At 58.3% G+C, this 23961-nt stretch overlaps 1 protein-coding gene and 1 long non-coding RNA gene across 3 annotated transcripts in view; one reads left to right on the top strand and one right to left on the bottom strand.

The window, feature by feature from the left end:
- Positions 1-12615: 12615 nt before the first annotated feature.
- The window catches only part of PTPA (protein phosphatase 2 phosphatase activator), a 29773-nt gene continuing 18427 nt past the window's right edge, over positions 12616-23961 (bottom strand). For both annotated transcript variants that reach the window (XM_081803731.1, XM_081803732.1), the window contains exons 8-10: positions 23109-23209; positions 18118-18225; positions 12616-14158 (exon numbers count right to left, since the gene is read on the bottom strand). In XM_081803731.1, the coding sequence (XP_081659857.1) occupies positions 14081-14158; positions 18118-18225; positions 23109-23209 (287 nt within the window). In that variant the 3' untranslated portion in view covers positions 12616-14080. The remainder of the gene's footprint in view (positions 14159-18117; positions 18226-23108; positions 23210-23961) is intronic.
- On the top strand, positions 20924-22530 carry LOC145717142 (uncharacterized). Its single transcript, XR_014140186.1, has 2 exons — positions 20924-21027; positions 21138-22530. It is a non-coding gene; the product is annotated as an uncharacterized LOC145717142 (long non-coding RNA).

Raw genomic sequence — 23961 nt, 5'->3', positions numbered from 1 at the left:
CATTCCAAGGAGTGGTTTAAAGGCGAAAGAGTGCAGTGCCTGGGTGGCTTAGTTGGTTAAGCGTCTGCCTTCGGCTCAGGTCAGGATCCCAGGGTCCTGGGATCAAGCCCCATGTCAGGGTCCCCGCTCAGCGGGAAGCCTGCTTCTCCCTCTGCCTCTGCTTGCCCGCCCCCTGCTTGTTCTCTCTCTCTTTCTCTCTCTGTCAAATAAATAAATAAAATCTTAAAAAAAAATAAAGGCAAAACCGTTGGTGAGAGATTACTTGCCTGCCTTCCCCAAGTCAGGCCCTTCCCACCTCCTTCCCCTTTAGTCTCTAACTCCTCCCCCTTCTTTCCTGAAGTTTCTTGAACATTCCCATGCACCCTTCCCACATTTATTCTGCCCCACCTCCGGCCCCCAGTTGCCCTCCAGGGCACTACACACACACACACACACACACACACACACACACACACACATACCCCAGGTGGAACTTGAGGTTCTCCTTCAACACCCACATCACCCAGCCTGGGAATGGTGGGAAGGCCGAGGAATAAAGCTTTCCTTTCTCCCGGGAAAGAACTGGGGGTCTGAGACACATAAACGACCTGGCTGAGAACAGAAGAGGTCCACGTGGGGAGGGCAGTTAGATCTCTGACCTGCAGACATCCCAACTGGATGGACAGTTATAAAACTGTTTTAAGTCAGGAAGGGAATCCAGATAGCCAGGTTGCCGGGCCTGGATCCTCCCCTCTGTGGGTCCTGCAGCATTCAGGCCTCTGCAACTCAACTACAGTGGGCTTGAGCAGAGAAGACATTAGCCAGCTCGGGAACTGGGAAGTCCATGGGGTTTAGCCGTGGGCACAGCTGGACCCAAAGGCTTACATGATGTCACCCAGGCTTGCTCGCTGTCTCTGGGTGCTTCCTATCTCTCCTTGGCCTCTCCCGAGGTTGGCTCTGAGGCGTGAGCAAGATGGCCACCGGCCAGGCCCAGCTTCACGGGCCTGTGACCAAGTGCAGTCACCCAGCGCCTCACGTTCAAAGGACCCCGTGCTTGGGGTTGAACGCTCTGCAGCTGCCGTCTTGAAATCCATAACCGCTTGTCTTTGAATCTGTGTTTTGTGAGTGAAATCTGATGGGACAATGGAGCATGCGCCGAGGACCTGGAGCTCCAAGCCATGTACTATTCTGCCTCTTGCCACCTCTCTGCCTCCCTGGGATGGGGTCTCAGCTCTCCCCCTACCCCTGGCACCCTGGCCCTGCCTAGCCTCCCCCTCCTCGTGACCACTAGCACCTTCCACCCTGGGCACAGGCACAGGGAGGGTTGGGGACAGGGTATCACAGGGCAAGCCAGCAGCCATCAGCCCTGGATGGGCAACACCACTGCCTGTCTGGCAGGCAGCCAGAGACCCTGTCTAGGCAGGGGCGAGCCTGTCACTTACCCCCATCCAGGGCCTGAGACCCCCGGATCACCTCTGCTGTAGGTTGAGGTGGGGGCCTGCAGGAAGGGAAGGCGCTTGGTCATCTCTTGCCAGGGCTAGAGACTGGCAGTTGGTGGGAGGGGTAATTCAGCAACTGTCAGGCCCAAGGGAGCAAGGGAGCATGCACTTGGGGTACCCATGGCAGGAGTGGAGCCTGCAGTATCCCCAAGCCCGAAAGCACCCCCTCGGCCAGCTCTGGGTGGCGGAGGACCCACTCTTCCTCCTCCTCCTCCTATAACCTTCCTGAGTGCTCTGTGTTTGTCTTTTCTGGCCCGCTCTAGGCACCCTCAAGGACAAGCCACACAATAAAAATTGTATAATTTGGGGGATTCTGCAAAGGAATGAAAGGCTCTGACATTTGCATTTAAAACTGGTATTGTGCAATATAGGGAGGCATGGTAAAATTCATGCTAATCATTTAAACATTTTTATTTTTCTTTACTTAGAATGACATTCAACAGCAAATAAAAAACACCATGACAAGTGGAGTGCGAGCCTGTAGAAGGAAGTACCAGCATTCTATGTACTCTTAATGGCACTTTTTCCTGCTTTTTGAGCAAGGGGCCCTGCATTTTCTTTTGGCACTGGGCCCCACAATGACGCAGCTGGTCCGGCCACTAGCATCCCCAGGACAACACTGTCCCAGCTTAGCAACCCCGGCAGAAGGGGCATCTATCCAATAGCTCCCAAAAGGAAGTACCAGGGATCGTACTCAAGGCCACAGCCTGGGTCACATGTTCATTCCTGAGCCAATCACAGCGGATGAGGAGGCAGGGGCGTGTCCTGATTGGCCAGGTCTGGGCGTGTGTCCATCCCTAAGAGTAGGGATTGGCCAGCCGGCCTCAGTCCTTACCAGTGGGTTCTCCGTGGGGAAGAGGGATTCTATTCCCAGAGAAGTGGGGGCTGCCTAGTCACCAACCGCCAATGTCCTTCCTCTACACACTCCTCATGCTTAGCTTAAAAAATAAAAAACAGGGGCACCTGGTTGGCTCAGTCACTGGTAGAGCATGCAGCTCTTGATCTTGGGGTTGTGAGTTAGAGCCCCACGTTGGGTGTAGACATTACTCAAATAAATAAATAAATAAATAAAATCTTAAAAAAAAAATAAAGAAAACAGCTGGGCAGAGCAATTTGGTTCCACTGTCCCAGCTCTTATCTCTCCAGTGTCCTTTGCTGGGTCCTTCTCCCCTTCCTTGAAATGCTGGGGAGGTCCTGGCTTCTGGTCTTTATTCCCTTCTCCTTCCCTGCCACCTTCTCCTGGACAAGCTCATGTAGTCCCATCAACCCCTTGACAACTCTGTCCCCAGCTGGGACCTCAATGCTGAATGTGGCTCAGGGGTCCCAACCCCACTTGACCTCTCCTCTTGGGGTCCCGGGCATATCAGAGCTTCCCTGTCTCAACCCAGACCCCTGAGAGCTCCCCCACGCCTGCTTCTCCCTCAGTCTTTCCCATCCAGTCAATGGCGCCACCCACCAGCAAGTTGCTCCGGCCCCAAACCCTAGAACATCTGGACTCCTTTTTCCCATAAACTCATGTCCAGTCCTGCCCTCAACCCCTGGCAGCTCTCCTTCAGAAGAGATTCCCACCTGCCTTCTCCCTCTCCTCCCAGGCCCCTGGTGCCTGGATGACTGCCTGTGCTAACCCGCTCGCTGCTCCTCACCTCCTCCCTCTCATTGCCCTCCAACTGTCCCGCTTCCATTTGAAAACCTTTAAGTCAGATCACAGGATCACGGCACCACCCAACTCAAAACTTGCCAGGAGTGAAATCATTGAAAACCGGTTGGGGAGGGGCAGAGGTCATTGGGCACCGCCGCCCCAGCCCAGCAGCCCTTGCGCTGAGCCCCCCCACTTTCCGTGAGTTGGGGTGCTCCCACATCCTGCAGCATGTCCTTCTCTCAGCCTTCTCCTGGCTAACTCTCTCTCCCTCGGGTCTCTGCCCCAGTGCCACCCTGACTACCCATCTACATTTGTCCCCCTCTACCACCCTCGTTCTTCTCGGAGCCCTTGTGGCTGGCTGACGGCTCACTGTCTGTTCCTTTGCACACTCATCTGTCTCCTCACTGGAATGTAAATTCCACCAGCCAGGGAGTTCACCGGCTCACTGCATCTGGAAAGAACGGTGCCTGGCACATAGTAGGTGCTCAATAAACTGCTGTTGGTAGAATGCCCCCCCCCCACTCCCGGTGGGGTCAGGCAGGCATGGGGAAGGTGGCTATGAATGAGCTCTGGCCCCCATCAGTGCAACAGAGGAGGCCCCCCGGGGAGGCCTGGAGGCAGAGAGGAGGCCAGCAAGGGGGGGCCTGACTGTTTCCAGGGGGGCGGGGAGTTTCAGTGCAGGATGGACACTTGCCCTGCTATGTCGGAGGCGGGGGGGGCATCTCTGCATCACCAAAAGCAGGGCAGCAGCTCCTGCTCGGTGTCTCTCCTTCCTGCTCCGCCTCTCTGCCCTTGGGGGCAGGGGGTCTCCATTAAACCCAGCCTACCCAAGGCCAAGTCCACGTGGTCTGCCTCGATGGTGCTGCCTGAGCTTGGCAGTGAACCACAGAACCACAAAACCTGGGAGCCTGGGACACTGGGAAGTCATCCTGCCAGGCTGGCTCTCCGTGGGGCCCCGGAGCTCCCGCCCTGGAGCTGGGGGAGGGACGACCTGCACCCGGGGCTCCATCCAGCACCTGTTGTCCAGGGTCCTAGGATGACTCCAGGGAGTTCATTCATTCATTCATTCACTCAGCTATTGGGCACCTGCCCGCTGTGGGGCAGTCACTGTTCCAGGCACTGGAGATTCAGTGGTGACCACAATAATCCTGCTTCCTGCCCTCCAACCGAGCTTACATCCTATTGAGAGAAGGGATGATAACCAAGTAAGCAAATCAATAGATAATAAGTTCCGATCACGCTGAGTGTCATACAGGCAACTAGAACAGAGGGCAGGGTGGAGAACAGCTGGCCTGGTGGAGGCTCCCTCAGCAGCGACTCAGAGAAAGCAGGGAGGGCCCCTTGGAGGTGGTGGCATCTGAGCTGAGCCCTGAAGAACCAGACAAAACCCCTGGTCACCGTGAGACCCAAGCGATCCAAGCGGAGGAAACAGCAGGCACAAAGGCCCTGGGGCAGGAATGAGCTTGGCATCTGAGAGGGCCAGGGAGAGAGCAGTGTGACTGGAGGGCAGGAAGCAGGGGGAGGGTACAAGGGATCGGAGGAGTCAGATCACGTGGTGGACTGTTGTGCCAGCAGTGAGAATACGATGGGACTTAACTTTGAGCAGCTCAGTGTGGAACCAGGGTTTGGAGGGCAGAGTGGAGTCAGGAGACCAGAGAGGAGGCTGCCACACTGGTCCAGTAAGAGCTGACAGTGGCTGAGATCGAGGCGGCCACAGTGCGGGTAAGAGAGGTGGACAGATTAGGGTTACACTTTGGAGAGGGACCCGGTAGGACCTGTCTGCGGGTTGAATTTGGAGAATGAAGGAGAGGCTAATGTGTGGATTTGGGGCCTGATGGAGGCTGTCCACTCGGATGGGCTGCCCGGACTTGGAGGACAACCGGGAGCCCACTGGCCAATGAGCAATTTCCACTAGAGCAGAGAGGTCTTCCTCTTGCCCAGCTGGAAGTGACTTGTCATGCTGATGTAGGAAAACGTCAGACAAACTCAGTTTCCATCCTGACTCACGGGGTAAGCTGGAGACCTCGCGCCATCCCCCCACCGGCCCCCCATTTCCTCTTCTGTACAACGGGAAAGTGATGCCACCTTCTCAGCTCACCACGAGGACTCCGTGAGGGCACAGGGACAGCATGTCTTGCAGGCTGACACGTGGCTACCACCCAGAACTGTCACAACGGTCCTTGCGACCCTGCCTCTTCCTTGTCTTTGTGGGACTGGCCCTGCCTCCCGGAGAGAAATGGGGCTCTGGAAGCAGGTGCCTCTCAGACAGGGCCAGGGTCTGGGGCCCGTCCTGGAGAGACGGGCTCTGCCGCGGGAGGAGTAGGAGGGCTCTCGGGCCACCTGAGTGGAGACCACGCAAGGCAGCCAGGGCCACCCTGAGGTTTCAGGTGAGGCCCCAGGAGTGTGTGCTGCAGCAGGACAGAGACCAGCACCTCCCCGTCCAGCCAGTGACTTCACCCACCAGGGCCTCAGTTTCCTCTGTGAAACGGGGACACACTTGGCCCATAGTGAGGATGAAGGGAGACCTGGCTTTTAAGCACTTCACCCGGGGCCAGACACACAGGCTGGGCTCAGGAACCACCAGCTCCAAGGTCTCCTGGGGACTCCCGAAGGTCAGGCTACAGGCAGCTTCTGGGGCCTAGAGCAGCGGTGGCAGATGAGGACATGGGGGGCCAGGAATGTGCATGGAGGACTCCCCAGGCCGGTGTGGTCCAGGCTGGAGGTTGGGCCCCAGGGTCAGCAGGCAGCAATGGGACGAGCCCCTCTGGCTACACCTCAGAGCCTTCCCTAGCTTGGGGTCCTTGTCCCACCACAAGGAAGCCTCCCCCGCTCCCTGTCCTCTTCAGGCCCCTTGTTCCCTAAAGGCTCTCATGTGTCGTCCTAAAACCTCCACGAGGGACCGAAGGCCATCACTGAGCTCAGTGGTGAGGATGTCTGTGTTGGGGCCTGACAGCCTGGGTGGGCATCCCGCTTACCAAGGCTGTCCTTACCCCTCTGTGCCTCAGTCCCTGCACACTCACCCATGGTGGCTGGTGATTTCATAAGATAATGCGAGAGAGAGAGAGAGAAATGCAGGCAAAGCCCTGATGAGTGCTTCCCCTTCAAAGCATCGTGTGGTCACCCCTGTAAGACCATGTTTATTTGTTCCCAATTAATACCTAGGGAAACTGAGGCTCAGACAGGCTAAGTAACTGGCTCAAGGTCACACAGTGGGAAGGAGAGCCCACGCACACTTCGACCACTCCACTCCTCATCCCTTGCAGAGGTCTGCCCAGAGAGCAGACCAACCCCAAAGTCCCCATGTGGAGGTCTGAGCAGTCTGGTCCAACTGAGGCTGGACTCTGGTTATCTGGGGATGGGGCATCTGCACTATGCCCGCCTTTTCAGTGTCCCTTTGGAACAGCCCCCACCTAGTCCCAAGCACATCAGGAGGGAAGAGGGATTTGTCCACACCCGTATCTAGAGGTCAGCAAAGGTCCAGCTGGAGAGGGTGCTGAGTGTCCCGGAGCGGTGGTAGTGGACAGGGGGAGGGCACTGGGACCCGAACCCGGGGCATGGCTGGCTGCCCGGGGAGAGGGATGCTCCTCCTGCTTCTCTCCACTCGTGGAGCACCGACTCAGGCCAGCATTGTGGACACTGTCTCAGTGCCATGGTTCTGGGCTGCCTGGGCATCGAAGCCCCCTGCTCAGAGGAAGGTGGTGGATGAAGCTGGGACTCCCAGCTCTGCCCCTTTGCTGAGGAGGGAAACCACCTGCCACAGTATCACAAGCATGGGGAAAATGGAACCATCCCTCCCTTGGTTTATCACCACGGCCACCCCCATTCCAGGCTGTGGGCGGGAGAAAGTGCACCTCAACTCTGGGGTTAAGTTCTGGACCCAATCCATGTCTGCTGGGATCCTGAGAGCAGCAACTGGCTCCCAGGGGTCACCAGCAGCCCGGGGAGGCTGCGGATGCCCAGATGCCCACCAGGGAACACAGCAGCCTTCCCTTGCTGAGTCCAGCCTGCTGGCGTCCTCATCGCTGGTCCTTTCCGATAGCTCTCCTCCTCCAGCAAGCCTGCCCACATATCTGAGTAGGGCTTCTCCTCCCTTCTGTCCCTCCTGCCTCCCTGCCAGAGATACACCAGACTCGGCTCTTTAGGGGAAAACCTTTTTTATCAGTTTTTTTTTCTTATTACAAAATAACATGTGGATATTGTAGACAGATTTTAAAAATCAACTATGAAAACCATCAGGCAAAGTTAAAACTTACCCACAATTACTTTCTTTTGTGGTTCACTAATGTTTAACATTTTCATAACCATTTTTGGGGAGGAAGAAAAGCAGTAAGGATCCCACCACCCAGAGATAAGCACATTACTACCTGAGAAACAGCCTCCCGGCCCTTTGCCCATATAGACGGACAAAGGGACAGATGGATCAAAAACGTAGATTGTTGGGCGCCTGGGTGGCTCAGCCGGTTAAGCGACTGCCTTCGGCTCAGGTCATGATCCTGGAGTCCCGGGATCGAGTCCCGCATCGGGCGCTCTGCTCAGCGGGGAGTCTGCTTCTCCCTCTGACCCTCCTCCTTCTCGTGCTCTCTGTCTCTCATTCTCTCTTCCAAATAAATAAATAAAATCTTTAAAAAAAAAAAAAAACGTAGATTGTTGCTGTTTTATGAAAAGGAGTTCTCCTTTGCCCATAGTCCTTGGAGCGGTTTTACCTGCTCAGCAACAAACAAGTCCTAAGCATCTTTCCGGAAGAGTAAACGGATGAGCACATCCTCTGATGGCTCATTGTACAACTGTTCTGTCCTGCTTCTAATAAATCCCCAAGTGTTGGGCACACGGGGCATCTGGAATGTTTCATTAGGATAAGTCATGCTAGAATATGCTCCAGGAGGAAGGGCTCCCGTCTGTCCCGTCACCGTAGCCTCCCGGCCCCCAGTGCAGGGCTTGGAGCAGAAAAGGCTCCAGCAATGTTGGCTGAGGGAGTGAGCCAACACCAGCCACAGGGAGCAGCCTGGCAGCTCAGCCCAGACCTGGGCCTTCCCGGCCCCACGAGGCCTCGGGGGCCTCAGCTGCTGTCGCCTTCAGGTTCTCCCGGGCTTTCCTCTCTCCCTTTTCTCTTGGCCACTCTAACCACACTCTCACTTCTCCCCAGCCCACCACACCTCTGCCTCGGCCCTGGTGTCCTCCACACTGCTCCGAGGCCCCCACACACCTCAGCCTCAGTGCTGGCTGTCTGGCCTCCCTGCCGGGCTCTCCCGGGAGACATGGCCCGCTTCTGCACCCCCACCAGGCCTCCACGGGGGAGGCCCTGACTCATCACAGCCATTCAGAGCTGCCCCAAGTCCTGCAGAGTGCGGCACCCTCCTAGGGGGTGGCAGGAGAGAGGACAGACAGCCAAGGAGCAGCAACGGTGGGTGCTGAGTGTAGGGGCTGGGCCTCAGCCCCAACCAAGGAACCCCAAATAAAGAGAAGCTGTGTCTGCAAACAGTCCCTTAACCACGCCCCACCTCCCAATTTGGTGGCCGCGCCTCCGATATCCCCCACTAACCATCCTGGGGCCGCCGCTGCCATACATGTCGCCCCCATAGCCAGGGTATGCTGAGTGCTCAGAGCAGAGGATAGGCGGGGGACCACAGGAGGACTCTCAGAGGAAGGGAGGCCTCAGCTGAGCTCCGAAGGATGACCAGGGGTTCCCTGCGGGCAGAGTGCCAGACCCAACGGTTGGGTGGGCCAGGGAGTCTGAGGAACGCAACGGAGGCCAGTGCAGCTGGGACCCAGAGCACAAGAGGGGAGCTGGAGCCCCGGCGGAGCCCAGGAATGAGAATTCCTGGAGGCTCCTGCAGCCCAGGCTCCCCTACTCCACCGGGACTTGGGTCTCAGCAGCCCTGCTGCCTCGCCATCAGCCAGGTCCAAACGTCCACCCAACGGAGCTCCTCAAACTCAGCAGCCACCGCTGAGCCCAGCCACCCCCACCCCAGGCACAGAGGGGCCGTCCCCAGGGTCACTGAGAACTCATCCCCTTCCCTCGGCACCAAACCCTACCTGAATCTCCCCCTGCCCAGCCCAGGGCTCTCTCTCTGTCCTGCACGGAGCCTTCAACACGTCTCACCTGGGCCAAGTCCCAGCCCCATTGCTGGCACCCAGCTTCTGACCCAGCACCCAGATAGCTGTCAGAGTGTCCTAAAACCCAGTCTGGGTGTCTCTCTCTCTCTCTCTCTGTCTCTCTCTCTCACACACACACACACACACACACACACACAGAGGCACCAATTAAACCCCTCTCCTGGTCCCTGATACGACGTTTACTGGGGCGTGCTGGGTGCAGTTTGGCTGGTACTGGGATACAGCACCAAGTGGGCCCCTGTTGTCCTGTGGCCCATCGAATAGCGGGGCAGACAGACATGAATGAAGCACACTTGTTTTGCAGATAATTCAGCACAGTTGCATTGTGTCGAGAGGATGTGTAGTATTATGGGAGTCTTGGCTCCGAGCCCTCTGCAGACCAGCCAGCCCCCCAACAGCTTTTCCAGCTCTGCCTCCACACATTTGCTCACAACAGGCCCCCACCAGAATGCCCCCCGTCTCTGCCCATCATCCCAGGTCCCACTCAAATGCCACCTCCCCAGAGCCTTCCCTGAGCTCCCCCCAGAGTCGATCATCCTGTGGCCCCCATAGCTGGTCCAAGATCCCTCTGTTTCCCCCATTAGTTTGGAAGGTTCTTTTCTTTTTTTTTTTTTGGATTTTTTTAAGTCATCTCTACACGCAACGTGGGGCTCAAACTCACGACCCTGAGATCAAGAGTTGCGTGCTCCACGGACTGAACCAGCCGGGCACCTCAGGTTGGAAGTCGCTTCAAGGCAGGATTCTCCCTTTTCATCTCCACACACCTGCAAATGCTGTGTACGTACGGAACATGGGCTCACTGCTTGTCGGCCTCAAGAAGAACATGTCGCCCGACTTGGGTGCAAGTCTTGGCCGCGCCCGGCCCTCCCTTTGTTCGCCTTCCAACCCCAGTCCTGCCGGGGGTTCTGCTAGGAAAGGCCTCTTTGCGCCCACCCCCACGCACCCCTGTGAGCACGGCCTCGGCCCCCCCGAGCCAGGAACACGGGTGCAGAGCTCCACTTGCTCTCTGCAGCCTGTCTGGCCCCGGATGGTGGGCAGCCGCCGCTCCCCCCGCCAGCGCTGGGAGCCAGCCCCACGCTCAGCTTGCCTCAGAGCCCAGGGAGCCCCAGCCGGTGGACAGCACGGCAGCCATCCTCCGCCGAGCGCCCACCCCATCACCCAGAGCGCGAGCCGGCTTGCCAGCCTGCACAGAGGCCCTTGTGTCCGACTGTCCCCCGCACACCCCCAGCTCCTGCCCGCCCCACCCCACAGGCAGCTGGGGGCAAAAGGAAATCCAGAACAAGGCAGGAGGCACCAGTCGGTGCGAGGGTGCGCCCTCCCTCCGCGAAGAAGGGACAAGCAGGCTGGCGCCTTTTCAAGGCCTCGCTGCCGTCAGCCTCCCCTCCTCAGCACACAGTGGACAGAGCCTGCACTCCGGCCCGATCATCACCCCCGGGAGCCTTCCCTGACCTCAAGCCCCCCGCGCACTCTGCCCATCTCTGCTCCCTTTACAGCAGAGCTCTGGAAGAGAGGAGTGAGGGGTGGTGCTAGAGTGTGCCTGGCAACCAGACCGTCGGGCTCCGTGTTCCTCCTCCCAGACTGGGGGGCTTGGACCGGGGACCTCACCTCTGTGCTTCTGTGAGCCCCTCGTGGGCCTCATGAGCACGCGGGAAGCATGTGCACCTCCACGTCTGATTCCCATTCCCTCCCTAGCCCTCTGCCACCCTGCCACCCATCCCACCGAAGCAGCCCTGAGCAAGGCACAGAGACCCAGGGCTGGTTCCGTCCTCTTAGCCACGTGCCCAGGGCTCTGACCTTAGGGTCTCCCGCTCCACACCCTCCCCCGCTGGTCTGCCCAGAACCAGCCAGCCCTCCTCTGGCCTTCATCCCCACTCCTGCCTTGGTGACCCTGGGGACCCGTCACTTGCTGACCACTCCCTAGGCTAGCAGCCCAGCCCCGCCCCTTGCTCGAGATCAGCAGACCCAGGTGCCTACTCCACTCCTCCTCTTAAAAGCTAACAGGCACCCCCCGAGGCCCCCAATAGCAAATCCCCCCTCCCACGTCTGCCCCACCTCAGGAAATGGCAAGAATTGGGGCTGCTCTGGGCTTCTCTTTTCCCTCTCACACCTTCCTTCCTGTTGGTGATAGCTCTAAACACAGCCGAAACGGGACCACCTCTCACTACCTCCACACTGAACCTTAATCCAGGCCACCATCCTCGCGCCTCCCAGACAGTGTCCACCTCCCCTCTTGCCCCACATACCCCAGGCCCTTCTCACTGGCCAAACCCTCCACCAGCTCCCCAGAGGATCCTCGGAGACTAAATCCCAAAACTGTCAGTGAGGATCTGTGAGGACCCTGCCCTCCCAACCTCCCTGTGGCGCTGGGCTCCCAGCTGCTCCCCCTGCCCCGTAGCCTGCAGCTCTCTCCATGACTCACGGCCCTCCAAGGAGTCTTTCCCAACTGTGTCGCTCAAGCAAACCCCACCTGCCACACTCTCAATTAATTGCTGGTATCTCCTGCATAATACCCACCACCACCTAACATTCTGGTATTTTGGGGCTGAATACACAGCCACTAACCATCTGTGAAATGACTGGGTCCTCACAATCCATGGCCGGAGTAGCATTATGCCCACTTTCCTGATTAGGAAGCCAGGCTGAGGTGAAGTCAACTCTGAGGGTCTCCCAGCTGGTAAGCAGTGCAGCAGGCCTTAGGTTGGCTCGGGTGGGCCTGACTCGAGGCAGGGCTCTCGGCCACCAGGCTCTCCTCAGCAAGGCCTCCGAGGCTGGGAGAAGGGCCGAGGGCTCATCCTCTGAGGAGACTCATCTGCAGACACAAGCCCACGAACAGGCGTGTCCAAGGAGGTGACCAAGAAGCCTCGGGTACGGCAGCCCCCCAACTCCGAACTCCAGCACGAAAGGGAGAGAAGAGGTGGGGAAGGACAGTATAGAAGGTGCACCCCTAAAAGCCGCAGGTGCATGGCTAGCAGCAAAGTCCAGTCCCAAGGCTCCCCCCTTCAAGTCCGGAGTCCAGAGGGGCTGCCTATATCTAGAAGAGCCGTGGGGACCATAGGCATTTGCTCTGTGCCAGGCCCTGGGCTGAGGAATCTCACATCCTTCACTCATTCCATTTTGCAGATGAGGAAGCCGAGGCTCAGGGAGATTCAGGTAACTTACCCAAGGCCTTCCAGCTGGGGGTGGGGACAGCCAGGACCCGCCAGAGCCTGCTTGGACGACCGCTGCATGTTCACTGGCTGCCTGGGAAAGGCTCAGCCCAGACGCCCGCTGAGCCGGCCCCAGCCCCAGACACCATGGCCCGAGGGAAGGGGACCTGATGGGGAGACAAACAGGCATGTGGAGAAGGAGTAAACACGTGGCATGAAAAGACACACCTCACACGGGTGACAGGTGCAAAACAGAGGCTTTAATCCAAACAGCAATGAAGGCGCATGGGGCTGGGGTGGGGGGGGGACAAGGTGGGCAAGGGCAAGAGGAGCCAGGAAGGCGGTGGTCTGGACCCTGGGAGGGAGGCCAGCATGAGGCCTCTCCTAGGAAAACGATTTCTGTGACTCTAGTGGTTCCTGTCCCGGCCTCTGCCCAGGCCATCGGCCCAGATGTGAGGGTCAAGTCCCTGAACTGTGCTTCTTGGGAGCTCCCCCTTCCCAAAGGAGATGTGGACCCGGATAGAGAGTGGGGGTAGTGGAGAAGGGCAGGCCTGGGCTTGGGCCAGGGAGAGCCTGCAAGAGGCTGGCCCAAGAGCAGCCCTAGAAGAAACCTCAGAACCTGGCATGCCAACAACCCCTCACCCAGCCCCGCCCCTGCCGATCTGCAGAGCCAAAGCCTGGGCTCGGCGGGGCCGTGGCTGCCTCATCCTGGAGAGCCAGTGGGTGAGTTCAGGGAGAGGGGAGGATGGGGGGGGTTGCTGCTGAGTGCTCCAGTGGCCCCTGGCCCACTGCCCTGAAGGGCAGGGAAATAGGGCCACAGGGCCCTGGAGAAGCAAGCAGCAGGGAGGAGGGAGCAGAACCTAAGATTCCAGAGGAACCCAGGTTCCCCACAACCACAGCGGGCCCCAGCCCCTCCCTGTGTCTCTGCCACCCCCTCCCAGCCTGAGAAACTTTAGAAAGGCAGGCCTCACCCAATAAGCCAGTGAGCAGGCCCTGCACCCAGTGCCTACCCAAAGGGCAGCTTCCAGAGGCCACCCTTGTAGAGGGCAACAGGAGTGGCTATGGCCAGAAAACCCAGCAGAGCCAAAGGTCAAAGAACAGGAAGCCAGATTGAGGCGCTGGACACAGGTGCCAGCAGGCCCAGAGGGCAGCCATGAAAAGAAGCTGGGAGGGTCACGGGCCAGAACACCCAACGCTTCTTGGTCCCCAACTCCCCCCGAGGCTGGCCACCAGCCTCATCCTCCAGTCTTCAGAACCCCAGACACCCACCCAAACATGGCTTAGGAAACTGACCCACCCCACGGGGAGCAACTGCTCCAACCCCTAAAAAGGCAACAGGACCTAGGAAAGGAAAGCAATGGAAACCGCAAACCCCTCCCCTCCCAGTGGTGCAGACCAGCCCAGGTCTCGTGCTGGACGGGACAGGAGAGAAAGGAGGAGAGGAAGGCCAAGCGTGGGGCTGGGGCCCGAGCACACCCTCCCGCCATGGAGAAACGGGCCCCCCTGTGGTCACTTCTCCCTTCACTCGGGGTCCTTCAGCCTTAGGCCCTGGGCCTCCCTCAACCCCACGCTCACCACCCACCCCAGCAGACAGCCTCTCAGCAAACAGAAAGAACAGAGGGAGGGGTCAGGGAGTGACCGGAGCTGGGGCAGGGGAGGGCAGGCACAGAACTGCGGCCTGGGTGGCCCTGGCTGCTCAGCCCCTAGCACGAGGTGACCGGATGGATGGGCAGCAGGCTCCCGAACTTGAAGTGCTGGATCACAGGAAACTTCTCCAAGCACTGTGAAGGGGAGAGGGGAGAACAGAGGTGAGGATGGCGCTGCACCCCTGTCAGGGGCCCACTCGGCCTCTCAGGCCTCCAAGCAACCCCTGGACGACTCTGGAGCCTCGGACAGGCACGGATCCCAGAAAGTGTCCACCCAGGGCCCAGGAAGGGGGCCATCTCAGGGGGAGCTTCCGGGGCCTCCAGGGAAAGGAAAGGCTTCCTACCTGTTTCTGACCACCTCCTCCCATCTAAAGACCTCCCCCCCCCCACTCCATGACAATCAGACCCACCAAATAATGAGTGAGGAAGAGGGAGAAAGGAAGGGAAAGAAAAGGCAGCCCAACCTCACGGGAGGGTGGGGGGGTGGGGAGGTGGGGGAGGGCAGGGAGTTGGGGACCAGAGATGAAAAGAACCCTCCAAACCACAGGGGAGCCCCCAAGCCCAGGCCCCGGTCCTGGAGAAGAAGTATGAGGACATTTGGATACAAGCTTGGGAAGGGTCCAAGACCCATTTTTCTGCAATTTTCAGTTCTCTGGACTGAAAAGGGCATGCTGGCGAGCACTTCACAGTGAGACAGTAAGAACCAGTTAATGTCCCTAGACCCCCAGGGCAATTCCCAGCAGCCCTGTGCATGGGGCAGACGACAAGAACACTGAACAGGGGTATGGCCCTACTCCCTGAACCCAGCCCAGCCAGGACCTCAGCCCAGAGCTCTGGTGGAGATGGGGAGATTGGCAGGGCCTACCACAGAAGCTGGCCTGGCCCACAGGCTGCTGGGCCCCAGGCCACATACCTCGACCCTCTGACCCAGGCACTGCTTAGCACCATACAGGACCAGGAAAAGGAAGGGGGCCCCAGCTCCCAGCCTCCCCACCCCAGTCCTGCTGTGCCTAACACAGGCCCTGGTCACTGGCTAGCTCTCTCAGGAAGCAGCTCCGGGCAAGGGAAGCTCCGCCTTCTCTCATACCTCTGACCACAGAAAACCACCAGGATGGCTGGGTCGGAACATGACTTACAGCTTCAGATAGGGCGAGTCCTGCTCTGTGACTGTGGTCTCAACCTCCTCCTAAACTTCGGGGCACAAAGGTGTGCCCCGACTGGCCCAGGTCCCCTCACCTCAACAACCAGGCACAGAAACGAGGAGGTCTTGACCAGCTGTAGGTCAAGTGGGGGACAGTCAAGACCTGAAGGGGGCCCAGGAGGTGAGCAGGAAAAGGAAAATCTTTCTGTGTGATGGAAGGATGGAGAGCTAAGCTCCGAGAGGGAGCAGAGCTCCAGGCCACAGCCAAGCTGCTGGGCCTACAGCAGAGAAAGTGGGGAGCAGGCAGGGGCGGGGTCCCTCAGGGGGAGGAGGCGCAGAAGCAGCTCCAGCAGAGGCAAAGGCAGCTGCTGTTGTGCTTATGTCATCAAGGAAGTGGTGGGAGTTTGTAAAAGGGGCCCCCCCAGGGCCCTGGAATTCCAGAAAGGGTCAAAGGGTCAACCTGCTTCGAGCTCTCATTCAAGGGAAGCTGCAAAGGCCAGAGGCTTAGCAGGAGGGGGCAGGGGCGGTTCTCTGCACTCTGCCTTCAGGGACCCAGAACAAGTTTCCCCAGGGCCACGGGACAGGAGAGGGGCTGGGCTAAAAGCAAGAGGCTACTTGGGGCAAAGGAAGGCCGAGGCTTCAGGACAACAAGGAGAGGGAGCCTCTGGTCAGGCCTTCTCCCAGCTAGCTGTGCCCGGGGGGTGGACTGGGCAGAGCAGCATCTTCAGCTCCGCCCGCCCCGCACAGACCCTTCAGCGGGAGGCCCGGATCTGCAGGCCCTTCCAGGTGCTGGTGTTTCAAGGGGGAGAAGGGGTTCTCCAGGCCCTGACAAGGCCCTTGGGAAGGGAGCACCAGCAATGACAGCCCTCGGGAAAGACAGGCCCCACCACCCACAAGGGCACCGAACATGTTTGCTTCCTCACTTCAGAAAGGTGGGTCCCAAATCCCGAGGCCACCTGATGCCAAGCCTGGTCAGGCCTCTGTGGCAGCTCAGAGGACCAACTCCCCTCCCAGAGCCAACTCTGACTAGTGGCCCTGGCCTTGCTAACCCTGTTCTGGACTTCAAGACTGGTGGGCCTCGCGGGTCTTCCCCATGGACTGAGAACCGACCTGAAAACACAAGTCCTTTTCCTTGGACCTCTGGGAAGGGAGCAGGCGATCCCACGGGCTCTCGGGGACCATAAGACCAAGGGGTACCTGCTAGCAACATCACCGAGATGCGGTGTTCCTAAACCCCCAGTCAGGGGGCTCCAGCGCTATCCTACAAAGAAGTCTGGCCGCCACCCAGCACCTGGCAAGGCTGCCGGCTCGTGCTGCACCTGCGAGCATCCAGAGCTGGAGTTTCCCCCGTTTGGGGGAAGGGCACTTTGTGATCCCCTGGTGTTCCCTCGGTCTGGGCCTGAGCTGCGGTGGCTGTCCTCCCGCACCCGCAGAAATCCCACAACGGTTACGACTGTTCTATTCTGTTCCTGCGGCTGCACCACCATTTGGAATCTTAGCTTGCTCCTCCCTCATCCTGTCAGGCTGGAGCTCCTCCTCTGCAAGGGGCAGGTAGGGGAAGGGGGCAGGGGCTCCTGCTCTCCCCCACCCCCCAAGATAAGTTTAGAGTCATGCAGGAAGGACAGCACTTCAGACCCCAAGCAGGAAAGGCACCAGAGTCCTGCCTGTGGCGTCCGGGAGCGGGGGTGGGAGGCTGGAGGGGCCGGGCACTCCTCACACACTGCACACAGCCCCCCAGCAGTGGGGATGGGTTCCCCACCGGCACCCACTGTGGGACTGGCGGGGGGTGGGTGTCAGGAACAGGACACCCCGAGGGCAGTGATCCAGGTGCTCTCCAGGCAGGGGACAGCTGGACTGGAGGGCCCAGTGGGCTAGCCCGGAAGGAGTCTGCGCAGCCCCAGCAAACGCTCCCCTCAGATTAGAGAGGTATGTGGGTTGGAACCTAAACACAGGATGTGAAGTCCAGAGGAAGGGGACCAGAGGGGGAGGGGGCGGAAGGGAGAGACAGGGCCAGGCCCGGTCAGCTCCAGCGCCATTAACCCCTTCAGGGCCATGCAGAGGAACAGGGCCAACTGGAAGCATCTGTGCTATCAAACCACATCCAAGCCTCCAATACCCTCTCCTCCCTGCACCCCCTGCCTCCATTGACAGGATCTGAGTAAGCTTTGAGGGTAATGAAGCAGACCCAGAGAACCAACCTCCCTCCCTCCGTGGGAGAGGGTTGGCCAAGGGTCAAGAGATGGGCACCCATGGGACAACATCGAAGCCCACCAGCCTGAGGGCAGAAAGAGGGGACTTTGGGGACTCGTTACTCTTGGTGAGGGACTTCACATCTAGGCCCTTCCGTGGCCAAGGTCACGCAGCTCTTGCACTGGTGTGCACGGATGTGAAAGGAGCTAGCGGAAGGGACAGGATGGAAAGAAAATGTCTCCTCCCTACTTGTAAGAAAAAAAAGCCACCTCCTTGGTGGGGAAAAGGTGCCAAAGAGGAAAGAGGGCAGAGGACACCCTCAGGAGCTGGGCAGCTAACTTCCAGCAGGGGGAGCTCAGGGAAACCATGTCCTTGCCCTGCCTCTCCCATCTGAGAGCAGGAAGACCACCTGAAGTGGTTGCCAGAAATATCTGCTCCCAGAGACCTCCCACCTGCCCAGGGATCAGACCCACCAAAGTCTGAGAAGCACCAATTTGGATGGTGCCTGCAAAGCACGTCCACTTCTGTGTCCCCATGGGAGACACAGCTGTGAGGGGCCTCTGGCCATCTGACAGAGCCCTGAGCTGCAGGGCCTTGACTCATCAGTCACAGGGCAGAGCCGGGCCTCCGCCTAGTGATTCTTTGACTGCCTATCCCACAGACAGAGACTCCGAGGCCTGCAGTGTCAGAGGGGCTGGCCCAAGATTCGGAGCCAAGCAGCAGAGGGGGTGGGGTCAGCAGTCCCAGGACCAGCCCTTCTCACCTCGGCCTTGTACATACGGATCAGACCCTGGTTCACTTTGGACCAGGAGGGCACAGCGCTGATGTTCCACAGCTGGTTGGAGTGCTCTGCAAAGGGGCCTGTCTTCATCTGGAAAAGACAATCCACAGCTGGAGAGGCAGGCTACCTGGGAGCTCATCCCCCGGATCCCCATAGCAAGGTCACGCATATGTGCGTACACACAAGTGCGCACGCGCACACACGCACAAGCACGTACAAACATGCACACACGCTAAAGCACATATGTGCACGCGTATGTACGCACAGACAGACACGCAAACGCATGCATGTACGCTTGAGGACTTGGCTGCATCATCTGGGGGGGAGGGTACACACACACACGCACACACACACACGCACACACGCACGCACACACATAAGTACCAGAGACGGTCTCTCTTGGTCTGCAAGACCCACAGGGAAAATATAACCTCCAGAGCCACCCTCTTTCTTCCACAGCCAAAGAAAGGGGGCCCGATTCCCACCACCACCACATTCAGCAGCCTCAGAAAAAGAAAATCTCAATCCAAGCCCTGGCTGGGACTCCCAGCAATTCCCACCCCTCAGCCACCGAGCGCTGCACCAGCACAAGGACCTGCTCCCACTCAGATAAACAGCAGCAGCAGGCTCCCCAGCCCTCCCCGGCCCCACACACAGGGTGGGCTCTACCGCCAGGGACTCAGGCTGAACCTGCCACAGGCAGAGCCAGAGCCAGAAGAGCGGGTTTGGGGGAAGGGCAAGGTGGGGAAGACTAAACCCAGGAATCCAACTGCCCTCTGCGTGGCAGGCAAAAGGGAGGGAGGAAAAGAGGGGGCAGATGTGAACTGTGAGCCAGGGGCAGCTGCAGCAGATTCGGGAGGAAGGTCTGTTTAGAAAGCCTGACCCACTAGGCCAGGAGGTAAGGAAGGGATGGCATTCACAGCAGCAAGGGACAGGCCGGAGCAAGGAAAGCTCCATTCCTGTCCCTCCTCTTGCCGAGAGTTTGACACTCCGGGAAGGAAAGAGACCCTGCAGCAAGCCCAGTGAAGTTCCCATGACATGAGAAACCACGGCACTGAGACAGGGAGGCTTGTGCGCCTGCGTGCACCCTCCGCACAAGGCCAGCACATCTGTGGCTAGCAGGCACTTCAACCCCCCTCAACATTGCCCCCCCAAGCTTATAAACAGTACTGATGCTGGCTGGGAGAATGGGGTTCAGCACCCTGGGCCCCAGGCTTCAAAAGAAAGAGTCTGAAAGGCAAAGAGGCTAAGCTGGCAAAGAAGCAGAGACTTGGACCCTGAGTGGGTAGAAGGTTCCAGAAGAGGCTGTGAGAGGAGGCGGGGAGAGGGAGAGCTGTTCCAGGGAGAAAGGATGGGCTTAAAGCTCCCTCTCCATATTGGGCATAAGAATAGGGGCCCAGGAACTCATAACACCCCATCGTTTGGCTGTGGACTCCCTGGGTGACCCACTCCCACACGCCTCTCATTTCTCCAATAAGGGCCTTGTACCAAACTGCAAGATTTAAGTCCAAAAAGCTGCCATTTACTACTGTCACCTCCCTTTCCTGGCTAAAGTTCCCCAAAAGCCTGTCTCAACCCCCACGTTCAGTAGCAAGGACAACAGACTCCTTCCTCCAGCAGTGAGGCCACAGCCTGAGGTGGCAGATGGAGACAGGACCCACCCTGGTGGCCGCAGGGCTTTTCCCGGGTTAGTGCCTACACCCACAGTCTTTCCCCAACTCTCTATTTCTTTTTTTTTTTTATTTTTTTATTCTTATGTTAATCCCCATACATTACATCATTAGTTTTAGATGAAGTGTTCCATGATTCATTGTTTGTGCATCCCCAACTCTCTATTTCTAAGGCTCCCTCCTCCAGGATGGCTGCCGGTACCCAAAGCCTATGGGGCCTGGCCTTCAAGGAGCTTTGTTCCATCCATCCTACTCAAGCAGGCTCCACCCCCAACTACTGGCCCTCCCTCTCGCCCCACCCCTTCCCCAAAGCTCTCTGCCCCTTGGGGACCAGCGCCAGGCTCCAGTCCTCTCCTGCACACTTCCAGGCCCAGAGAAGTTCAGGGATCACTGGAGATGTGTAATCAGTTTCACTCTGGACAAGGCCCGATGAACAAACCACCCCAGAGGCACCCTGCTGGCTTGGTCCCACAGCATAGCTCCAGAAGCCTGCTCAGCAAGGGCCCCGAGGCCAGAGTCAGGAGATGATGCTGGGAAACCAGAGGCTCTGCCTCGTGGGCCAGCCTCACCCACTAGGGGCACGGGAGGGGACCCCAAAAGGCCTCTCTGGCCTGCCGGCAGAGCCCCAGTGGCCCTGCCCCTCCCTACGGAAAGGCCAGAGATGCTCTTTCTCTAGAGGAGCTGCCCCCCCCTCCACTCCACCCCGCCCCCAGGCCTTCAGTGTCCCCAGGTCTCCCTAAGTCCTTCAGAAGGAGACTTTGCAACTCTGGGAAAGGAAAACAGACGAGGGGGAAAAAAGGAATCGGGACCGAGAAGACAAAAAAAAAAAAAAAATTAGCTCATTCTAGCCACAAAGGGAGAAGAGAAAGAGCGAGAACGAGCAAGCAAGCTGCAGTCCCGCAGTGACCCCAGGGGAATCGTGTGAGTCAGAGCAGCCATATTGAGCAGGAAATTACTCACAGACGCTGCGTTCCTGCCTCTCCACTCCCAGGAGAATCGGCCTTTTGTAAATGGTTCCTCTGTCAGTAACTGAGGGGGGATGGGGGGAGGCTCTGCACAGCGCCTTCCTGTCAGCTCCTTCCCTTCCAGCTGAAATCTGATCCCTCCCTTCCCAAAACTCCAAATTTAGAAGCCAGATTGAAACTGAAATTCTTTTCCTGCCTGCCCTGGGCTCTTAAAGGCGCCAGGGCTGCATTTCCTGAGACAGCAGAAGCCCTGCAAGGTGGGGTCCCTCATCCAGGATGCCCAGGGCTACCAGGGCAGGTCCTGGGAGACGGGGAGGAGATACCCGGTTCCATTTCCAACTTCTTGTTGTTTTGTTTTTTCTCCTAGTTGCACCAGCCATCCTGAACCCCAGGTCTCCAGAGGCAACACCGCCCCCTTCCAGCCCGAAGCCCATGGAACTCTGCACAGGCCTCCAGATCCCCTGTGTCCCAGTGGCAGGCCTTCAGCCTCCCTTGGTCAGGGTGAGCCAGGTCAGGTCACTCATTACGAACTACGGGCGGTGAAACACTGGTGCGGAGTGGAAGGGGGCTGGGGTGGGCGTAGCCAGCACCCGCAGTGCCAGTCAGGTCTCAGCTTGGCCAGGTGGATGAAAGGGAGCCCTCAGCCCTGCTGGCATTCAGTGTTTACCCCATGCCCAAGCACCTAGACCCAAAGTGAAAACCAGGCCTTGCAGATAGGGTGCAGAACAAGCAAAAACTCTAGGGTCTGCCTTTCCCCCAATTAAGTTACTAAAACCTTCTCAAAATTCAATGTGCCCTTAGCGCCACCTAGTGGCCACTGCAGGATTTCCTCCAGCAGAGGAACTGGGTCCCAAACTTTAAAAAGCTTTTGGGTTTTTAGACCAGCATAACCAACCAAACAAATAAAAATACAAAATTTTAACCTGGATTCAATTCCCATCTTCCCCGAGGCCCAGCCCTGGCCTTCTTCCTTGTTAGTCACTGACGGGGACCCAGGGGCTTGGCCAGCCACCAGAGGGGGCCAGAACAGCCGAGCCTTTTAACCCCCACGTGAGCAAAGCAATGGCTCAGCCTAGAATGTGTACCCCTTCTCCCCACCCTGCTCCTCCCGCTCCTCCCAGGGTCTCCCAGGGCTCCCCAGACCCTCGCATTCCATTCTGGAAAGAGCAGCACATGACTGGCTCTTGAGGCAGTGAGCCAGGCTGCCCCAAGTCCTTCTGACCTTGGGCCTGCTACACTGCTGAAGGCAGCAAATCCGAGACTGAAGCAGTGGCCGCCCAGCCGTCAGTCCCGGCTCCATCTGCTGACTTGGAAAAACGTGTCATTCCCCTCTGGCCTCTGGAGTTTGGCAGAGGTCTGAGCCGAATGCTGACCATGAGGAGCCTGGGGCAATGGCTGCTCAACCAGGCTTCTCTGTTCAGGGGCCTCAGAACCAGGGCCAAGAGAGCAGCCCCGGTGGGGAGGGGACCACGGCCGAGGCAGGAGCATCACTGGGCCCAGACGTGAATGTGGGCATTGGAAAGAGAATGGTGGCAAGACCCTCTCCAGATGGCAGAACAGGGTACCCTTTGAAAGTTTGGGGGAAGGGGGAGAGGTATGCAGCAGGGAGGATGAAAGGTCCTGAGAGAGAGGCCCTTGAGCAGTGAGTCCCCCAATTCCGTGCAAAGTCACCTGGCAAGTGTATTTAATACAGGTTCCTGGCTCTTGTCCCCCAGGATTCTTGATTCAGAAAGCTGGCGTTGGGCACAGGAACGTGGATTTTAACAAGCGCCCTGGGTGACCTTGAGGAAGTGGGAGACCTGGCCTTAGTGGGCAACAGCACCCAGTTAATAAACATCCCCTGCCAGGTGGGCTGGGGACCCAGGCCTGCTTGGTTCACCTCCAGCACTTCAGCTGGCCCATGTCCTCAGGCACTGACAGAGATGTGTCCCCTCAGCAGAAATCCATCCCTGCTGTCCGCGTTAGTCCCTCCGCCTCCTGCAATGGTTGCATCCCACACAGCCACATGCATGTGCTGGACAGGCCTCATGGGCCCCACGCACCCCCTCAGACCTGCTGCATCGGTCACCAAGTGCACTAGTGACAGAGTCTCAGTCCCTCAGCTCGAGGCCCACGGAGTCAAGAGTCACCCCAGACCACTGATTTGGGGGAGGAGATCCTGGACAGTCAGAAGGTGGCTTAACCTTTCATGGGCCTGGTGGGCCTTCCTTGTCAATAACCCACCTTCGAGGGCCAGCCCTGCTGTCTTCAGGCAAGAGTGCTGGCTCTTCTGTCCCACTCCAAAGCCACCAGCCCCAGTTCATCTCGGCCTGGAGGCCACCATGGACTTCTCCCTCACCTCAGTGATAAACAGGATACATTCCAGGAACATGTAGTCCTTGTGGTTCTCATTCACAGCCTTCTCATCGACAAAGTGCCTGGGCTCCAAATACGGGTGGTCTGGGAACAGCAAAGAGCCCCAGGGTTCAGAACCAGACATTCACACCCACCGAGCACCTCAGCCCAGGGCAATCTACACCCACACTGGGGCCATAGTCCCACCCACATGCCCTCAACACTTGACCTTGCGGGAGCAATAAATGACCAGTGTGTGTATGTGCGCACGCACAGTTGCGCATGTATGTGTTCTAGTGGAACGAGCGGTGGCTTTGCCTTTTTCTAGCCGTGTGACCTTGAACCAGTGACTTCAGCCCTCTGAGGCTCGGTTTCCTCATCTGTACAGTGGGGCTATAAAGAGCACCTCCCTTATACTGCCTGATGGTTGGGACCACAGGAAAACCCCAGGCACAGCACCCGCACAGGTTAAGCATTCGTCAATGGTGGCTAGTCTCATGCAGGCAAAGACCCTTCCCAGGGTCACTGAGAAGGTTCTGGGAGATAATCTACCTAAAACGCTTAGAGCAGTGCCTGGCACAGACCAAATACGCAAATGCTTATGAATACTATTTTGTAGGCAGTTAATCCTACCCTGAAGCACAAGTCACCACCCAACCCTCACCCACCGGAGATCCCAGGGAGCCGCCCCAGGCTGGAAAGCAGTGGTCAAGCGGGGGGAGCCAGCAGAGAGGGCCCACAGGAAGGAAGCGGCTCACTGCCCCGCGTTGGGTGGCTGCTCCCTGATGGGCCCCCTTGCACACAGCTCGATAATAACGGCAGATGATGCCGGTCACCAAGTCAAAAGAGCCCCTCAT

This window comes from Leptonychotes weddellii, chromosome 14 (genome assembly GCF_054177405.1).
Source record: "Leptonychotes weddellii isolate Sample4059 chromosome 14, ASM5417740v2, whole genome shotgun sequence".
In the NCBI taxonomy this organism is placed as follows: domain Eukaryota; kingdom Metazoa; phylum Chordata; class Mammalia; order Carnivora; family Phocidae; genus Leptonychotes; species Leptonychotes weddellii.
The sequence above is the reverse complement of the archived record's forward strand: the minus strand, read 5'-3'. Positions and strand labels throughout refer to the sequence as shown.